Raw genomic sequence first — 15,433 nt, forward strand, 5'->3', positions numbered from 1 at the left:
GATTCATTTATGTTGTTCAGTGTAGCTTCAGTTCACTAATTTTCATTGCTGCATAGTATTCCATTATATAAGTGCAACCCAATTTATCTATCTATTCTACCATTAATGGACATTTGGGCTTGGTTCCAGTTTGAGGCTATTTCAAAGCATGTTGCTGTGAACACTCGTGTGCAGGCTCGTGGTGCACGTGTGACAGCACTCCTGGGTTATGAAAGTGCAGAGTCAGAGGGCTGTTTGTTCAACTTCCCTGGGCAGTGCCAAACCATTTTCCAAAGTGGCTGTGCTTATACTCCCTCCAGGTTTGACTGAGACTTTCGTTGATTTCTACTTTTTCAACTATAAGCAGCTCATTAAAATTATTCATTGGTGTCATTATTAGTTTGGTATCTGGCATTCTCACTCTACTGGGAAGCTCCATGGGTGGAGGTTGGGGGCCACGGTTGCTTGCTTATGGAATGAATGGGAAAATAATCATGTCTACTTAATTCTGGATCTCACATTCTAATTTGCCCCTTTTATAAATAGAGAATTTTCAGGAAAGTTTCCCTGACCTGAGGCTCACCTGTTTGAAATTCACCCTGACTGGCCCGACTCTTTCCCACTCTCTGCCACTGGCCTTGTCTGTCCGGAGGAGCTGGGGGTAGATCATCATCATTCTTGCTGATGGCGTCAGTGATAAATGAAGTTGATTCTTTCCCTCAGGGCCGAGTTCAGCAGGAAGTAGACCAGTCACTGGCCGCCGTGCAGGGCCTGGGTGCCCCGGGGCCTGTTCTGTCCCTGTGCTGGGCTCTCTGTGCTGCTGAGCAGCAGTGGGATAGAACAAAGTGGCATTCTGGCCAATCAGGTAGCCGGGTCACAGGGTCCACTGATGGTTGAGTATCCTATTGCCCTGTGGGTCTTGACCCCTCACAGGGACGCTTACTTGCTCAAAAGGACCTCAGGGCTATAGAGCAGGACACAGCTTTGTTGATTTCCAGGGCTGGGGGGGAAGGAGAATAGTAGCGAGGAGCTGAGGCTTTGTTCCGTTCATCTCCACCGCAGGATCAGCTTCGCCATGGCTCAGCGTCTGGCCCAGGATGGGCCCCATGTGGTGGTCAGCAGCCAGAAGCAGCAGAACGTGGACCTGGCGGTGGCAACGCTGCAGGAGGAGGGGCTGAGCACTGTGGGCACCATGTGCCACAGGGGAAGGCAGAGACCAGGAGCAGCTGGTGGCCACAGTAAGGGGCCCCAGGGGTGGAAGGACACAGGGAGGAGAGTGTGCAGAACACCCTGCCTGCTCAGCCCTGGGAGGGGGAGGGGCCAGGAGGGGGGCTTGGAGGTCCTGGAAGGCGGTCTGAGGCCACAGCTGCTCGCAGTCTAACCGGGCGGACCTCACTGCTCACGCCGGCTCTCTGGAAAGGGGTCTGTTCACGGGAGGACCTCACTCCTACCCGTCCTGGGAGATCTGTGGTTGAAGAGGGATCTAAAGGGATTTCTCCATCCCCAGTCCCCAGAGGGGTTTCCTCCCCTGAGGCCCTCAGCCCCAGAGAGCCTACCCCTGGGCCTGTCCAGGGCACTTACCTTCACTGAGAGTTTGGTTCACACAGGAGCCTTGTGACCATTCCTGCTGGAGACCGTATATAATTAGCAAGTTTTTAAATAAATTTATTTTATTTATTTATTTATTTTTGGCTGTGTTGGGTCTTCATTGCGGCATGCGGGCTTGCTCTAGCTGCAGCGAGCGGGGGCCACTCTTTGTTGCGCTGCGCAGGCTTCTTGTTGCAGAGCATGGGCTCTAGGCATGCGGGCTTCAGTAGCTGTGGTGCGCGGGTTCAGTAGTTGTGGCATGTGGGCTCTAGTAGGATGCAGGCTCAGTAGTTGTGGTGCATGGGCTTAGTTGCTCCGTGGCATGTGGGATCTTCCTGCACCAGGGCTCAAACCCATGTCCCCTGCATTGGTAGATGGATTCTTAACCACTGAGCCACCAGGGAAGCCCCTAATTAACAAGCTTTGCCTCAATGTCCCATGCACAGGGTTGCTCAGGGAGGACGAGGCCTCCTCAGGCCATCTCCAGGCTCACCCAGCCCTTCATGTCCCCCCATCCCCCCAGGTCCTGGAACACTGTGGGGACGTCGACTCCCTGGTGTGCAGCTCAGCGGTCAGCCCCCCCGGTGGGGAGCACCCTGGGCGCCAGTGAGCAGGTGGGGGACAAGGTGAGAGGCTGCCCCTGGGAGTTGGCTGAGGGGTCTGAAGTGCTCTCTCACCAAGACCCTCCTCTCCCCTCCTGACGTTACTGTAAAAGCAGGCGCTGACCACGTGCCCCCTGGAATGTGCTGTGATGCTCCTTTCTGGCCTGTGTGCTTTTAAAGCTGGTTCCTACACTCTTTCTGCTCTCTCTTCTCTTCCCGTCCCTTTCGCATGTATTCATTCGGCAAATATTTATCGAGGACTTGCTATGTGCCAGGCCTTGTTCCAAGCTCTGGGGGTAGAGCTGTGTGATTAAGTTTCTGCTTGTGGTAAGAGTCAAGCATAGTAAGGTGTCTGCTCTCTGCCAACAGTTTATGTTTTTCACATCCTTTGGTGGGGACGTACATTGGTGGTCGTGCTCCTCTTTGGTGACCGTACCTGCCACTGAGGTTCTCCACCTTTCCTAGACGAGGGCTTCTCACTGTCCCTCAGATGAATCTGCTGCACCTGTCAAACCTGGACCCTCCCACCAGCTTTCCATGGGCTTGGATGTTCCAACCCACTGCAGTCCACTTAGCCATCCTGCCACCTGGTCCACCAGGATCTGGGACAGACCTCGTAAAATGCCTTGAGGTTCATCTCTGGCTTTGTTATTCTCCTACGACTTTGGTTCTGTTCACTCCTGTGTTTTTTCCCTTAGCCCCTCTGACAGACCACATGGACTGTGATGGGGTCATGTTCTTCCTGTCATTGTTAGCATCCCCCGCTGCCCCAAGCACAGGCCAAAGCTGTCCTTCTGCCTCCCCAGCTCTCTGGGTTCTGCTGACATCCTTCTTGGGCTGGTCCCTCCTGTGTATCTGCCCTTGGCCGGATGCCCTTCCCTCTACCCTCAGAAATGGCCTGAAATCCTAGCTCCCTGTGGCCTCCCCAGGCTCTTCAGCTTCCTTAATGTCTCCTAAGCCTCATTTGTGAATCTGTAGCTGGGATTTCATTGCTGACAGTCTCCTAACTCTCCTGAGTCATTTTCCCTTTTAGCGTCTCAGTTCATGGGATCATGACTCTTCTTGGAACTGTTTGAAATCTTCCCTCCTGAAGCTGGGCGCACTAGATGACAGCCTTCTCTGCTGCTCCCCTATTCTCCAAGGGCTTGCTATTCTACAAGTGCTTCTGCACAGCTGGACAGAAATCTTCCCCCCATCACATCTGCCACCACCTCAGAGGGGAAATGCTCACAAAAATGAGTTTCTCTGTTTTCACCCAAATACGATTTTCAGCAGGTGCCCGGTGAGGAGAATTTCTTCCCGCTCATCTTATCCATGGGCCGTTTTGAGCACTTCCTTCAGGTAGACCCCATTCTCTCCAGCTGGCTGGGAAATTTTGAATCTATCACCCCATCCACCTCTCCTCCATCCCGTCCCCAAGGACTCTGCAGACTCTCTGCACCCTCCTCAGACTCACAGAGCTCCGCAGAGATGCACAGGGCAAGGTATACAGAAAGGACGCAGTACTTGCATGCCTTCTCCAGGCACTGCTCTCCCCCAATCTCCATGTGTTCACCAGCCCAGAAGCTCTCTGAACCCTGCCCTTTGGGTTTTGATGAAGGCTTCAGTGCATAGGCATGACTGATTAAATCATTGACCACTGGTAATTTTTTTTTTTTTTTTTTGCGGTACGTGGGCCTCTCACTGTTGTGGCCTCTCCCGTTGCGGAGCACAGGCTCCGGACACGCAGGCTCAGCGGCCATGGCTCACGGGCCTAGCCGCTCCGCGGCATGTGGGATCTTCCCGGACCGGGGCATGAACCCGTGTCCCATGCATCAGCAGGTGGACTCTCAACCACTGCGCCACCAGGGAAGCCCGACCACTGGTAATTTTTAAAAATTAATTTTTATTGGTGTATCGTTGCTTTACAATGTTGTGTTAGTTACCATTGTCTATTTATTCAACTTTCAATCCCTCTCCCCTCCCCAGAGGTCAGGGGGATGGGGCTGAAAGTTCCAACCCTCTAATCACATAGTTGGTTCCCCTAGCAACCAGTCCCCATCCTTAGGTATTTTCCAAAAGTTACCTATTAACAAACTCAGGTGTAGTTGAAAGGGATTTGTTATGAATATCAAGACACATTTACCACTTCTATGACTTAGGAAATTCAATGAGGTTTCCCTGGGGTTGGGACTGGTCCAGGCCACACGTTCAGGGCAGGGTGCCACCTGGAGCAGCCTGACTGAGGGCTGTGAAGTGGGGAATCAGAATTTACCCGTGAACCAAGAGCATAAGACTCTGGGGCCGAAGGTTTCAGTCAGTGCAGAGCAGGTTTTACGGGCCTGCAAGAGTTGGGGCCATGGGGGGTGGGCAGTGAGGTGTGCTGAGGAGATGCAGACCAGCAGGGCAGGACAGACTGCTTCAGTGGGAAAGCCAGGCCCAGAGAGGTGACTTGCTGGGGTGTCCCACAACCTTTTAATAGCCAAGGCCATGGGCAGAACCTTGCCATTGGATCTCCAGCTCCAGCCCCAAGACCTTCTCCCACACTCCACAGGGGCTGAGTGCAAAGACAGTGAGGGAAGTTGCTAGGCAGGCCAGGCCAGTGCCCCAGAGGCCTGCAGGAAGACACTGAGGGTGGTGCAGAGGGACCACAGGGGCCCCCAAGGAGAGAGAGGCCGCAGAGAGGGGGCGGGGAACAGCAGGCTGACAGCAGGGTCAGGGCTGCTGACCCCTCACCCTCCTGCAATGAGTAAGAGAAGGTGCTGACTTCCTGGGTAGGAGTGGGGAGGGGTGTCACCAAGAAAAAAAAAAGCCCTATTTCTGTACCCTGAGCAGGAGGCAGGGATTTGAGGCCTGGACAGAAGAGAACTTTGCTTCCAATAAGGCAACGCTCAGAGAGGGGATTTGTGTGTGTGCAGTGCCTGTGTGTGTGGCTATGGTGGGGAGACCTCAGGGATGGAAAGGGCTGGGGGAGAGTACAGGAGAAAGGGTAAGGGTGCAGAGGGGGGGTTTGCACTCGATTTATGGCCCTTGCCCCTTCTTCTGTTGAGAAGCATCTGGAAAAGCCCACCCTGGGCTCAAGTAGTCCAGAGCCCTGTGGGGTGAGGGTGTGTCCCGAATGGGGGGGAAGGGAGGGGGAGGGGGGAGGGGAGGGGGAGGGGGGGAGGGGAGGGGGAGGGGGAGGGGAGGGGGAGGGGGAGGGGAGGGGGAGGGGAGGGGAGGGGAGGGGGAGGGGAGGGGGAGGGGGAGGGGGGGGAGGGGGAGGGGAGGGGGAGGGGGAGGGCATAGGGAGAATGAGGAGTGGGGCAAAGAGAAGGGCAGGCCCTCGTGTCCACCACTCACCCTGCCCTCACCTCACAGCCTCACAAGAGGACAGGGGTTCCAAGGAAGGCGGCTGCCCGGGTTGGGTGAGGACACGGACTGGACTTTTTGGGTCTCCCCATCCCTTTCCCCCAGAGTCCTCCTCAGGCCAAGTTTCCAGCCAGAGGCTGTGGACTGTGGATAATCAGACACAAGTGCTTCCTTGGAATAAATAACCTCAGTATTTCTTTGGTTCCTGACAGCGCTTGGGGAGGTACTGGGATGCTTTCACCTGGGCTAATAAGTGAAAAACAAAACACCGAGTTTGGCACATGAGAGAGTTCCTGCTGTTTTGCGGGTATTTGTGTGCTGGAAGGGCCCGGGGTGCGGGGCACAGGGGCTAATTCGCTTGTAGCTCCCACAGGAATGGGAGGGGGTTCCTCAGGATGGGTCAGGCTCCGGCACTGGGCGCTTGGCATATCCAACTCTACCTGGGAACATTTTGTCTGTATTTATACATTTCAAGTTAACCTCTTCATCTCTGATCTCTTAAGAAAGATCTGGAAAGAACTATTAGGGCAAGGGGGAATTCTAGGGCATCCTGGGATGGCCACAGGTGAGGATTATGATAAACGGGGGTGACGGCATTCCAGCCTGAGGGTTCTCTGTCTTGTGACCCTTGAGGGTACCCAGTCTTGTTTGGATGTTGGGCGGCCTGGGAATAAAAAGTGGCACCAGAGCCAGACCCTGGCTGTTTTTCTCTTGTTTTTATCCCAGACCACTGTGGTGGTGGGTCCCTTGTCCCACCACAATGCAGCCCTCACCCCTGTGCTGACATCCCTGGCTGCCTCTGCCCGGGTCCCACTTGTGGGGCTGGGCTCACGGGCAGGAGGGCAGCTGGAGGGGCAGTGTCCGGGCAGAGGCTCCTGGTGCTGCACTGGAGCAGAAGGGGTGGTCCCTGGCTGGCCTGAGGCGGTGTCTCTGGGCTGAAGAGTCAAACACATGAGTTTTCGTGGAGGCTGGGTTCTGTGGGGTGAGGTGAGGGCAAAAATAGATGAATGCCTGAGGCTATGGTTGGTCAATGCTGAGTTCACCAGCGAAGATCCTCGGTCAGATTTTACCACGAAGTTGAAGAATCCTTTCATCCAAAGCGAATGGTCCTTTTGGCCAAGTAAGCAGCGGGGCAAACGTTAGTTGATTAACAGAATAAATGAAAGATTGAGAATAGGATGGGAATGGAGGACAGAAGTGATCAGGGGAAAGGTTCAGAGCTGAGGCTACAGGCCACAGTGTACCCTGGGGCTTCCTTACATGTGGGGATGGGACACCGTGTGGAGGCAGTAGAGGGACTGAAGGAGCCATGCTGGACTGGGCTGTTGTGTGTGCCCTGGGTGCCTGGACTCAAGTTTAGAGTTACCGTTGCCTTAGACATTGAAGGCCAAAAGATGCTGTCCCCTCTGCAGGATGGGTCCCTGTGAATCCCAGTGGGTAAAATGTCTCCCTTTGCTGATCATTTTATCATAAATCTTTGATGTTTTCCAATTGCAACCTGCTCCAGAGAGGTTAATTTGTCTACATACGTGCAGCTTGTAAAAGGCAAGCCTGAGATTTGAATCCCCGTCTGTCTCTCAACCACCCTCCATGACAAAGTGATGGCCAGGCTCTGTCAGCCCACTTCTCTCTGCAGGTCTGTCTTAGTTTGGTTTCTCTTGAAAGCAGAGACAAGGGCTTTTGGACAGGAGATGGGAGGAAGCAGGAGTGAGGGAGGGAGTGATGAGTGATCAGGGAAGCGAGGAAAGCCCATACAAAGACTTCCCTGGTGGCGCAGTGGATAAGACTCCATGCTCCCAATGCAGGGGGCCCGGGTTCGATCCCTGGTCAGGGAACTAGATCCCACATGCATGCCACAACTAAGAGTTCACATGCCACAACTAAGGAGCCCACATGCTGCAACTAAGGAGCCCGTGTGCTGCAACTAAGGAGCCCACCTGCTGCAGCTAAGACCAAAAACAAAAAAGCCCGTACAGGGGTGTGCAGGGAGGGTGGTACTGCTTGCCACAGACTCTGTTCCCCACCTTCCAACAGCCCAAGGAGAATACGGAATGCCTCTCAGATGGGAAGTGTCCACCCTAAGGCTGGTAGCAGAGCGTTTAATAGAGTGCTTCATCTCCCATCCATCGAGAGCGGCCCCTGGGTTTATCAACACCCCCATACTTCCAGTCAAAGAGAAAGATGCTTTCTGCAGTGTAGCAAGGCTCACAGGTACAATCCACCCGTCCACGTCAGAAATCAGGCTGAAGGCGGGAGGGGTGAGTCAGGGCGCCTAAAGTGTCCACCACAGGTTTCCAGGAAGTAACCGTCCAGGGTCTCAGATATGTTTCAAGGACAAAACACTCAACCATTGCTCCAGTGAGGCCCCAAGAAGAAACACAATCTCTCCTCTTCCGCAAATAACAATTAGTCCACTTTCCCCAAGTGATAGCCTTCAGAAATTTTCACTGGAGGCTTTCAAGCCGCCAGATCACGGATCTATGGTTAATAGTTTGAGCAGTCCACGTGGCTGTCCCGTGGGGTTCCCAGAAGAAAGCAGAGGATTGAAATGAGGAGAAGGCAGGAAAGGAAGATCTGAGAGGAAACTCAGAATAAACTCATTACACACTAATAGAGCTGGGCTGGGGTCTTTCAACAAGCGAATGCTCTACTTGTCAAAAAATAGAATCATTTAGGGCTTCCCTGGTGGCGCAGTGGTTGAGAGTCAGCCTGCCGATGCAGGGGACACGGGTTCGTGCCCCGGTCCAGGAAGATCCCACATGCCGCAGAGCGGCTGGGCCCGTGAGCCATGGCCGCTGAGCCTGCATGTCTGGAGCCTGTGCTCTGCAACGGGAGAGGCCACAACAGTGAGAGGCCTGTGTGCCGCAAAAAGAAATAAAAAAAAGAATCATTTAAATGCAACACTTAATATGGTGAAATTTACATATTAACAACTCCCTTTGCTTTTCCCTGAGTAAAAATCAGGACAGTTTAGAATGTGAGGACCTGGGAGGGGAGGAAGACAGGGCACCTTTTGTCCCATTTTGACCCAGCTTCTGGAGACAACTGACAAAAGACACTGGTGGTGAGACTGGGGCCTTGGTGACCTGATACACCTCAGGTGTGGGACTGAGATGTGGAGCCTTGGGCTTTAACCACTGGATATCTCAACAGTAATCTTGACCAGAGCACTGGGCATTTTGGGTCTTGAGTGTCCTGGGTTAGATTTTATCATCTAAAGCAAATGGTCCCCGTGGCCAAACAGCTTATGGAGAGCATAGTTGGCTCACATTGGGAGAGTTCCTTTTAACAGGCACCAGGAAGGAGTATGAGATGCCAAGCAAAAGAAACCATCATCCCTATCACCCAACTTCACAACAGACCCCAACAGCCCATATCAGATTGAGTCGTCTCAGAATCCTCCTCTCACTCCTTTCTTCCCCGTACTCCTAAAGTGCACCAGCTAACTCCATGGCAAACATTTCAGGGAGACTCAGTGCCCCTCTTGCCTTCACTTGTTGGGGGTTAAGAACTGAAATGTTTCCCAAAGACTGGAGTGGACCAGTAGAGATCTCTTTCGTTATCAAAGGCTCTGTAATAACACACAGGTATGTGGGAGGAGGGGAGACATTGTTTTCAGCTGTATCAGCTCACACCTTAGTAGGGAGGCCGAGGGTCCTGTCAGAGGGGGAGAGAGGGTGGCAGGGAGAGGTCCCAGGAGGAGTGGGGTGGGCAGGGACACTGGCTGTGGAGCACGAGAAGGGCAGGTGTTCTGTCTCTCAACCACGCTATCCTGACTTGCAGTTTTTGCTGGTGCAGCCAGGAATCTGGAGTTGAAATTCTCTGTGGCTGGCGCACCGCCGTTAGAGAGCCGGGCTCCCCAGGCCAGTGGAATGGCTGAGGAACTGCGTCTTCAGGAGGGGAATGTCTCCTGACCCCCTTAGAGGAGCTTATTTCCCAGGAGTGTTCCTGTGAGTAAATTTCCAAGGCCAGCATCCTTTCTCCACAGATTCTTTTTATTGCCATGGAGACAGTCTGCGGCTCTGTCCAATGAAGAGTCTGAACAGCAGGCACCATGACAACCTGTGGGGGTTGGAAGGACAGCTCCAAAGCACCTCACAGACCACAGCAAGGACGGAGGCCTGGGGACAGTATGATTGTCACGAGTGTGGCTGATGAAAGGGGACAGCTTGACTGTTCGCTGCCTTCTCTCTGTGAGCAGTGAGCGAGGGACGGGTGTGACAGGTGGGTCTAGGGCTGGCGGTGTTGAGGTTTGGGGCTGCCGAAGCCCCATTCTTTTCAGCTTCATTCTTCTTCTGACTCTGTATTTTGCTTACCCCCAGCCAGGCCAGCTGATATGTGCCTGGAGCCGTGACAAAGCCAGAGCAGGGCAGATCTGTCCAGCCCTGGGTGGGGTGAGGGGGCGGAGAGGAGGAAGCAGCACATTCCTAGGAAATGACCCACAACTAAATAAGTGCTCTTCTGTAGAAATCACCCCCCCCCCCAGGATTGTGGAGACAAACAACTTGCTGCCAACTTGAAGTGAAGCTTCCTAATTCCCACGTTGGGGTATCCTGGCTTTGCCGATGGCAAGGTGTTGGCAGTATGAGGCCAGAGGCCTGTGCACGCTCTCTGCTTGTCCCCAGCATTTGCCCAACTCCTGCTGGAGTCTGCCAGACACAGGTGGGTCCCGTGACCTCTGTGTTCAGCCCATAGCTGGTTACTTTGCAGAGCTGGGTCAGGAGCCTTGCCCACCTCCTTCCTTCCTCCCAGGCGCTCTCTCTAGTCTATCCATCCCCTGGCCCTGGGCTTCCTCACTCCCAGGCCAGTGCTCTTACCTCACTATTCCGTGGTTGGGTTATTCAAAGAATCAGCCTGTGTCTCTACTGCAGGCCTCACCCTGAAGGGCTAGAGAGGAGCAGAGTGGTACTGAGATCTCTCTGTGCCTGGAGTGTCTTAGGAAAGTCACAGACATGACCTAAGGTCTGCTCATCCTGCTGGTGGCTATCCTGGTGAAGGCCACATCTTAAGAGAGAGAAGGTGGTCTGTGAAAGCAACCCTCAGGACTAAACTCATAACCAAATTTTTATAATAGATGCAAGACATGACTCCAGTTCTGGAGGGTCAAACTCTGTGTGACTCATTTTTCTCATGTGTAAAATAGAATTAAATGAATTAACAGCTGGGCCTGGTTTATGGTAGGTTTTAGCTGTTATTATCATGTTTTATTACCAAGTCCTCATACAGAGCTTGGGAACACGACTTACTGTTCAGTTATTCTCTGCAGATGCTCCTATGCCTGCCCAGCAGGGGGTTTGCTTATTTCCATCAACTCCAGGCCTGGGGAGCAGCCTCTGCCCTGCTCTTCCACCGTGTACACTTATTATGTGGAGATTGGTAATCCCAGCCCAGAGCTATTCATCTTCATCTCCCAGGGATCCCCTGCTGGTGTGGTTTGCACTTCAACCCACCTAGATAAGAGAGCATCTCACGAAGACAATCCTTACAGGTGACGGGGATTACAATTCTTTCTTGTGGCATCCTCCATCTTTTTTTTTTTAATATATATTTTATTTTATTTATTTGACTGCATTGGGTCTTCGTTGCTGCGTGCAGGCTTTCTCTAGTTGCGGCGAGCGGGGGCTACTCTTCTTTGCGGTGAGCGGTCTTCTCATTGCAGTGGCTTCTCTTGTTGTGGAGCATGGGCTCTAGGCGCACGGGCTTCAGTAGTTGTGGCATGTGGGCTCAGTAGTTGTGGCTCGCGGGCTCTAGAGCGCAGGCTCAGTAGTTGTGGCACATGGGCTTAGTTGCTTTGTGGCATGTGGGATCTTCCCGGACCAGGGCTCAAACCCGTGTCCCCTGCATTGGCAGGCGGATTCTTAACCACTGCACCACCAGGGAAGTCCCGCATCCTCCATCTTCTATCCTACGAGCACAGATCACAAGCCTCCAACTGCCCATCATAAGCCCTTTATGTTCTCATGTAACCTAGGGATGAGTTCTGTGTTCAGTGCTCTGATTTGACAGCTGGTGGCCTTACCTCTTTGCCCAACACCTCACCTAGTGCAAGTACATGCCTCCATTTCCTCCAGCCCTCAGCTGTCCAATTAGCCTTTAACCCTTAGCAGTGGTTCTTCTGAACCAGTCCACAAGGCATGCCTTACATGAATCACCCAGAGTCTGTCTTCAGAAGCTCCTCCACCCTGGGTCATCACTCTTTGGTGCATCCTATCACTGTATCCATGTGCTGTCTTCCTCCTCTCCCCATGTCAAAACCTGCTCTTAGGAAGTTTGCAAACTCATTCATTCTGACGGGTAAGTGACTTTTAGAACTCAGTCACTCCAACGTTCAGACGGCTTCCGGGTAGCCATCCTTAATGCTTAATGTGGATTAACTGTATGCTCATATGTTCAATAAACACAGCCTGATGATACGCTCCAGTGGATGCTGCTGTAATTATCTTTGTCATCGTTGTCACTGATAACCATTTACAAGCACCTACTATGTCCCAGGTAAGATAATTGGCCATAGTAGAGTACAGTGGCCAACATCTGTACTGGACCCCTACCCCATTTGTTATGCCAAATTTTCCAGAAGGACCGAGGATTTACATGTAAAGTAATATAACTTGTGTTGCGGCTTATGGACAAGAACACATTTTATAGCCCCATGTATAATAGTAAAAGGCAGGAAACCACCTAAGTGCCCAACAATAGGCCATGATTAACAGGGGATGATTAAATAAGTTATAATACATCCACTTATGGACTACTCTGTATCTTGTTTTTCTTACGTCTTTATTGAATTTGTTACAATATTGCTTCCGTTTTATGTTTTGGTTTTCTGGCCGCGAGGCATGTGGGATCTTAGCTCCCCCGACCAGGGATCAAACCTGCACCTCTTGCATCGGAAGGTGAAGTCTTAACCACTGGACCTCCAGGGAAATGTATCTTTAAAATTAAAAAAAAAAAACAAACAAACATGGGCATAGGTTTGTAACTACTCCAAGATAAAAACTCCAAGATAAAAGTTAAAAGGGAAAAACGCAAGGTGTGGCCCAGTGTATAGAGTGTGCCACTGCGTGTGCAATGAGAGGAGAGCTATAAAAGGGTGTGTGCAGAGATTATTTTTAGAAGGAAAAAGGAAGTTGACAAGAGTGGTTGGTTCTGGGAGTGGGATTGTTGATCTAGGTAGGAGGATGGCTTACTTTTTATCCTTTAATGGAGTTTGGATTCTTCTTATTCCTCACCACCTGTGGGTATTATTTCTTTATTTAAATATTTAAGAGATGAGCAAATGTTATGGAATCAGACAGACTTGGACTGAAGTTGAATTTCTATCCATTTCTACCTGCGTGGCCTTGAGTGTGGTACTTACCTTCATCTACTCTCTTTCTCTGTAGAATGGGGAGTAAGAGCACCCACCTCTTGGGCTGTGCTGAGGATTAAGGGGGAGAGAGCCTGCGAAGTTCTCAGCACAGTGCCTGGCACAAAGCGGACCATTCGTTGTTAGGCGCTTTACATAATTGTCTCTAATTACCATGCTGGGTGCAGTACTACTCAGCTAAGCTGTGCTCTGTGCGTCAAGCACCCAGCAAAGTCTGGTGATATAAAAGCAGTGGGACAGGGCTTCCCTGGTGGCGCAGTGGTTGGGAGTCCGCCTGCCGATGCAGGGGACATGAGTTCGTGCCCCGGTCCGGGAAGATCCCACATGCCACGGAGTGGCTGGGCCCGTGAGCCATGGCCACTAAGCCTGTGCGTCCGGAGTCTGTGCTCTGCAACGGGAGAGGCCACAACAGGGAGAGGCCCGCGTACCGCAAAAAAAAAAAAAACAGTGGGACAATCAGGCAGCAAACAACCAACCATAACAATCCTGGAACAAAGGATCTCAGAGGAAAGCATGTTTAACTCTGCCCGAGGGGTATAGGGTAGGGGTCCAGGAAGGGTTCACTAAAGAAGCGACATTTGCCGTGGGAGTTTTATAGGATGGGAAGGAGCAGCTCCAGCAGAGACAGCACACGAGGAGAGGCACAGGTGTGAGGGCTTGGGGCCCTCTGTCCCTGCCATAGGAGAGCAGAGTGTGAGGGAGAGTGTTGGGGCAGGACCCTCAGATTGTCTGAGGCAGGACCCCAGAGTGCTGGGGACAGAGGTGAAGCACCAGTTCCTCTCAACAGCATGCCTTGGCTCCTCCTTTTCCTCGTGGCCACCTCCTAGAGATCATCGTCTGTTTCCAGTTGCTGCAGTGGAGTCTGGGGCAAGAGCACCGGGGGCCTTTCTGCAAATGTGCTTTGGAGACGTCTCGTCTAGCCACAGCCCTTGGAAGTAGCAGCAACACGTGCTCTTTAGGGCAGGCATGTTTCTATTCCACGTGCTCCTAATACTGCAGTCTGTTACCTCTAGACACTTTCCTTCTCTGAAATATTCACACCGAGGACTTGTATGGATGTTCTGTTTTCTCTATCAATTATATATCTGCCTATAAAATATAGACATGTTTCTCCCTTTCTGGATAACCAGGGAAGGATCAATGCAGGGAACTGTGATTGAACCAGATGCTCTGGAAGGAAGAAGAGCTGCAACAGCTGATGGGCTCTGGTGGTCACCCTACAGTCGGAAAAGAGAGAGCCCACCCTGATTGTCAGATGATGGTTTAGCCACGCCTGGGGAAGAGCTGAGTGTGCAGCCTCCCTCCCTGTCTCCCGGGTAACGAAGCCTCTGGATGACCCTGCCAACAATAATGAGATGAAAATGAAGAGCCCTGCAGTATAATGAGCGCGATAAAAATAGAGACTTGCTGAGTAAAGGGCCGCAGCGGTGGAGAAGCGGGAGGAGGAGACAAGCCTGGAGCAGGTGGACCGGGCCCCCCAGCCAGACTCCCTGCTCTGTCGCTATGACTCTAACGGGCCAAGGCTGGTTAGGGCTCTGTAGGTGAGGTGGTAAGGATGTCAGAGAGGGATTAAAGAGTGGGCCTGAGCGAGCATCCCGAGCAGACTCTATCCTGGTCACTGTGACTCTGAGCTCCACAGGGGATGGACAAGGTGTGGCCAACATGCACGCTGATGGGGGCTGTGAGATTCCTGCCCTTAGCTTGAGCCCCTCGCCTGCCAGTGAGCATCAATCAGAAAATGCTCTGAGTAAATGTACCAATTTTTTTCAAAACATTGTACCCCTTGTCTGTAGTGTATAGTGTAAGAAGCCTGCTAATTATGCTTGCCTTCCCTCCTCCCTCCCTCCCTCCTTCCTTCCCCCTCCCTCCCTCCTTCCATCCCCCTCCCTCCCTCCCTCCTTCCCCCTCCTTCCCTCCCTCCTTCCCCTCTCCCTCCCTCCATCCTTCCCCCCTCCCTCCCTTCCTCCCTCCCTCCTCCCTCCCTTCCCCCCTTTCCTTCCTTCCTTCTTCAGTTGGCAGCTTGGAGTATCTGCCAGGAGAGGCAGCTGCTCCTACAGAAGGAGGGCTCTGCGCACTGCAGGGACAGCTGCATGTGATGCCTTCTGTCACCTTGTCCCTCTGCAGTCTTTATTTTTTAAATTATTTTGTAAAAGAAAAATTAAAATTTATTGATTTTGCGGTACGCGGGCCTCTCACTGCTGTGGCCTCTCCCGTTGCGGAGCACAGGCTCCGGACGCGCAGGCTCAGCGGCCATGGCTCACGGGCCCAGCCGCTCCGCGGCATGTGGGATCCTCCCGGACCGGGGCACGAACCCGTGTCCCCTGCATCGGCAGGTGGACTCTCAACCACTGCGCCACCAGGGAAGCCCCAAAATTTATTTTTGATATTCAGCCACAAGAAAGATATCCTCCCGTATGTGACAACATGGATGGGCCTTGAATACATTATGCTAAGTGAGATAAGTCTGGCAGAGACAAGTACTGGTGGCATCACTTATATGTGAAATCTAGAAAAGTGAAACCTGTAAAAAACAGAGAGTAAAGTGATGGTGACCGGGGATGGGGGTGCT

At 52.4% G+C, this 15,433-nt stretch overlaps 1 protein-coding gene across 1 annotated transcript in view; it reads left to right on the forward strand.

The window, feature by feature from the left end:
• The first annotated feature begins 663 nt into the window (after nucleotides 1–663).
• The window catches only part of LOC115852059 (dehydrogenase/reductase SDR family member 2, mitochondrial), a 157,659-nt gene continuing 142,889 nt past the window's right edge, over nucleotides 664–15,433 (forward strand). Inside the window, 6 exon segments of the mRNA XM_030854480.1 lie at nucleotides 664–668; nucleotides 748–852; nucleotides 1,042–1,179; nucleotides 1,181–1,217; nucleotides 2,090–2,143; nucleotides 2,145–2,192. Of these exon segments, the coding sequence (XP_030710340.1) occupies nucleotides 664–668; nucleotides 748–852; nucleotides 1,042–1,179; nucleotides 1,181–1,217; nucleotides 2,090–2,143; nucleotides 2,145–2,192 (387 nt within the window).

The sequence above is a fragment of the Globicephala melas genome, chromosome 2, assembly GCF_963455315.2.
Source record: "Globicephala melas chromosome 2, mGloMel1.2, whole genome shotgun sequence".
Classification (NCBI taxonomy): domain Eukaryota; kingdom Metazoa; phylum Chordata; class Mammalia; order Artiodactyla; family Delphinidae; genus Globicephala; species Globicephala melas.